This window comes from Chaetura pelagica, unplaced genomic scaffold (genome assembly GCF_000747805.2).
Source record: "Chaetura pelagica isolate M959 unplaced genomic scaffold, ChaPel_1.0 scaffold778, whole genome shotgun sequence".
Lineage (NCBI taxonomy): Eukaryota > Metazoa > Chordata > Aves > Apodiformes > Apodidae > Chaetura > Chaetura pelagica.
This window is the reverse complement of record NW_009954240.1, coordinates 7026-9905: the sequence shown is the minus strand read 5'-3', so window position 1 is coordinate 9905 and position 2880 is coordinate 7026. Positions and strand designations below refer to the sequence as shown.

The window sequence follows — 2880 nt, the reverse complement described above, 5'->3', positions numbered from 1 at the left end:
ACCGGGCCCACCAGCACTCCTGCTTCCTCTACCTGGGCAGCATCTTGGTGGATGAGTATGGGATGGAAGAGGGCTGCAGGCAGGGACTGCTGGACATGCTGCAGGTGGGTGCTGGGGGGCTGTGGGTGCTGTTCCCACCCCCTCCACAGCTCAGAATCCAGAATTGTTTGGGTTAGAGAAGAGCCTTGAGATCCTCCCAACCCTTCCCCAGCCCTGCCCAGTCCCCACTGCCCCATGTCCCTCAGCACATCTCCAGGGCTTGGAAACCCCCCCAGGGATGGGGACTCCCCCCCTGCCCTGGGCAGCCTGGGCCAGGCCCTGACAACCCTTGCCAGGCAGGAATTGTTCCCCAGATCCAACCTCAACCTCCCCTGGCACAACTTGAGGCCGTTCCCTCTTGTCCTGTCCCTTGTTCCTGGGGAGCAGAGCCCGACCCCCCTGGCTCCAACCTCCTCTCAGCAGCTGCAGAGCCAGCAGGTCTCCCCTCAGCCTCCTTTGCTCCAGGCTCAACACCCCCAGCTCCCTCAGCTGCTCCTCCCAAGTTCTCCAGCCCCTTCTCCTTCTGCTCCAGCTCCGGGGCTCTTACTTCCACGTCCCACCACAGTGACATCCCCTCTGTGCCCATGGCTTTGGTTGTCCAGAGGTTCTGCAGGAAGCAGAGCTGGTTTCCACCACACCCAGGCTGGTCCCAGCACCTCTCAGCTCTCACAAACATTGGGGAACCAACACGAAGGAGAATAGTTTGGTTAAAGCAGAGCTGGTGAGCAGTTCAGTTTCTTGCTGGAGGAGCCAATGGTTGAGAGAGGCTTTGCTGCCCCAGGGCATGTGTCCCGTGGGGAGGACAGATCCAGACCTGCCCTTTGGGCTTGGCCAGTGACTGCTGGGAGGAGACACCAGGGTCTGATCTGCCTGGTGCTTGAAGTCAAAGAATCATCATAGGATCACAGAATGGTTGGATGGGAAGGGACCTTAAAGATCTTCTAGTTCCAACCCCCCTGCATGGGCAGGGACACCTCCCAGCAGCCCAGGTTGCTCCAAGCCCCATCCAACCTGCCCTTCAACACTGCCAGGGATGGGGCAGCCACAGCTTCCCTGGGCAACCTGGGCCAGGCTCTCCCCACCCTCACAGCCCAGAATTTCTCCCTCCCATCTCAGCTCCAGCTCCCTCTGCCAGCTGGAAACCCTTCCCCCTGCTCCCATCCCTCCCTGCCCTTGTCCCAAGCCCCTCCCCAGCTTTCCTGGAGCCCCTTCAGGCACTGGAAGCTGCTCTCAGGTCTCCCTGGAGCCTTCTCTTCTCCAGGCTCAACACACCAACTCTCCCAGCCCATCCCACCTCCCTGTGCAACGACCTCTAACCAAGACTAACACCCCTTCCTCCCTTCTCCCAGGCTCTCTGCATCCCCACCTTCCAGCTCCTGGAGCAGCCCAACGGCCTTCAGAACCACCCGGACACCGTGGACGACCTGTTCCGCTTGGCCGCCAGGTGCCCTGGCCCTCCCACCTCCTTGGGGACCTCTTTTCTTTTTCCCCTCCTGGGAAAGGAGGGGATGGGGGTGTTTCTTCCCCTGGGGAAGAGCCAGGTCTGACCTGTCCCCCTGCCCGGGCAGGTTCATCCAGCGCAGCCCGGTGACGCTGCTGCGCAGCGGGGTGATGATCCCCATCCTGCAATGGGCCATCGCCGCCACCACCCTGGACCACCGCGACGCCAACTGCAGCGTCATGAAGTTCCTGCGGGACCTGATCCACACCGGGGTGGCCAACGACGTGAGTGGGGGGCTGGGGGGGACACACACACACAGGCTGGGGGTGAACTTGGAGGTCGTCAAGGCCAGCCCAGGGCCTGACAACACCATGACAGCCACATCATCATTTACCGTGGACCCTGAACCCTTAAACCTGGACCCTGAACCCTTAACCCTGAACCCTTAACCCTTAACCCTGGACCATTACCCCTGGATCCCTAACCCTGGACCCTTAGCCCTGGACCCCTAATCCTGAACCCTGGACCCTTAGCCCTGGACCCTTAGCCCTGGACCCTTAACCCTTAACCTTGGACCCTTAGCCCTGAATCCTTAGCCTTGGACCCTGGACCCTTAACCTTGGACCCTGGACCCTTAAACCTGGACCCTTGACCCTTAAACCTGGACCATTAACCCTGGACCCCTAACCCTGAGCCCCTAATCCTGAACCCTAGACCCTTAACCCTGGACCCTTAGCCCTGAACCCTTAGCCCTGGACCTTTAACCCTGAACCCCTAACCCTGAACCCCTAACCCTGAACCCCTAACCCTGGACCCTTAGCCCTGGTCCATTTAATCTAGACACTTATGCCTAGACCCTTAAACCTTGACCCTTAACACTGAGTCCCAACCCTGAATGGAATCATCCCAGGAGATCATCTAGTCCCCCCATAACCTAAATCCCCCTCCTATGACCTGACCTGCCCCACCAGTGCTTGGATCATGTCACTAAGCACTTTGTCCTCTTAATCACTCCCAGGGCTGGTGACTCCCCCACTCCCTGGGCAGCCTGTGCCAGTGTCCAACCCCCCTCTCAGTCAAGAAACCCTTTCAGATCCCCAGTCTGACCCTCCCCTGGAGCAGCTTCAGGCCCTCTCCCCTGCTCCTGGCCTTGTTCACCTGATGGAAGGGCCCAACTCCCACCTCCCCTCAGGCACTTGTAGGGAGCAAGGAGGTCTCCCCTCAGCCTCCTCTAAACCAGACCATCCCAGTTCCCTCAGCCTCTCCTTGAAGGGCTTGTTCTCCAGTCCTTCCACCCCTCTTGGGGGGGTTGTGGGGGACCCTCCTGGGGGGTTTGGGGATGCCCTTTTGTCCCCCTGCTCCCTGCCAGGGCTGTCCTGCCCCAACAACCTCCCTGTCCC

The 2880-nt window shown here is 60.2% G+C and overlaps 1 protein-coding gene across 1 annotated transcript in view; it reads left to right on the top strand.

The window, feature by feature from the left end:
- Positions 1-2880, top strand: part of TNPO3 (transportin 3) — a gene marked incomplete at both ends in the record, with an annotated part of 28741 nt that overhangs the window by 18847 nt on the left and 7014 nt on the right. Inside the window, 3 exons of the mRNA XM_010003701.1 lie at positions 1-104; positions 1389-1483; positions 1608-1764. The exon at positions 1-104 is cut by the window's left edge and continues 11 nt beyond it. Of these exons, the coding sequence (XP_010002003.1) occupies positions 1-104; positions 1389-1483; positions 1608-1764 (356 nt within the window). The remainder of the gene's footprint in view (positions 105-1388; positions 1484-1607; positions 1765-2880) is intronic.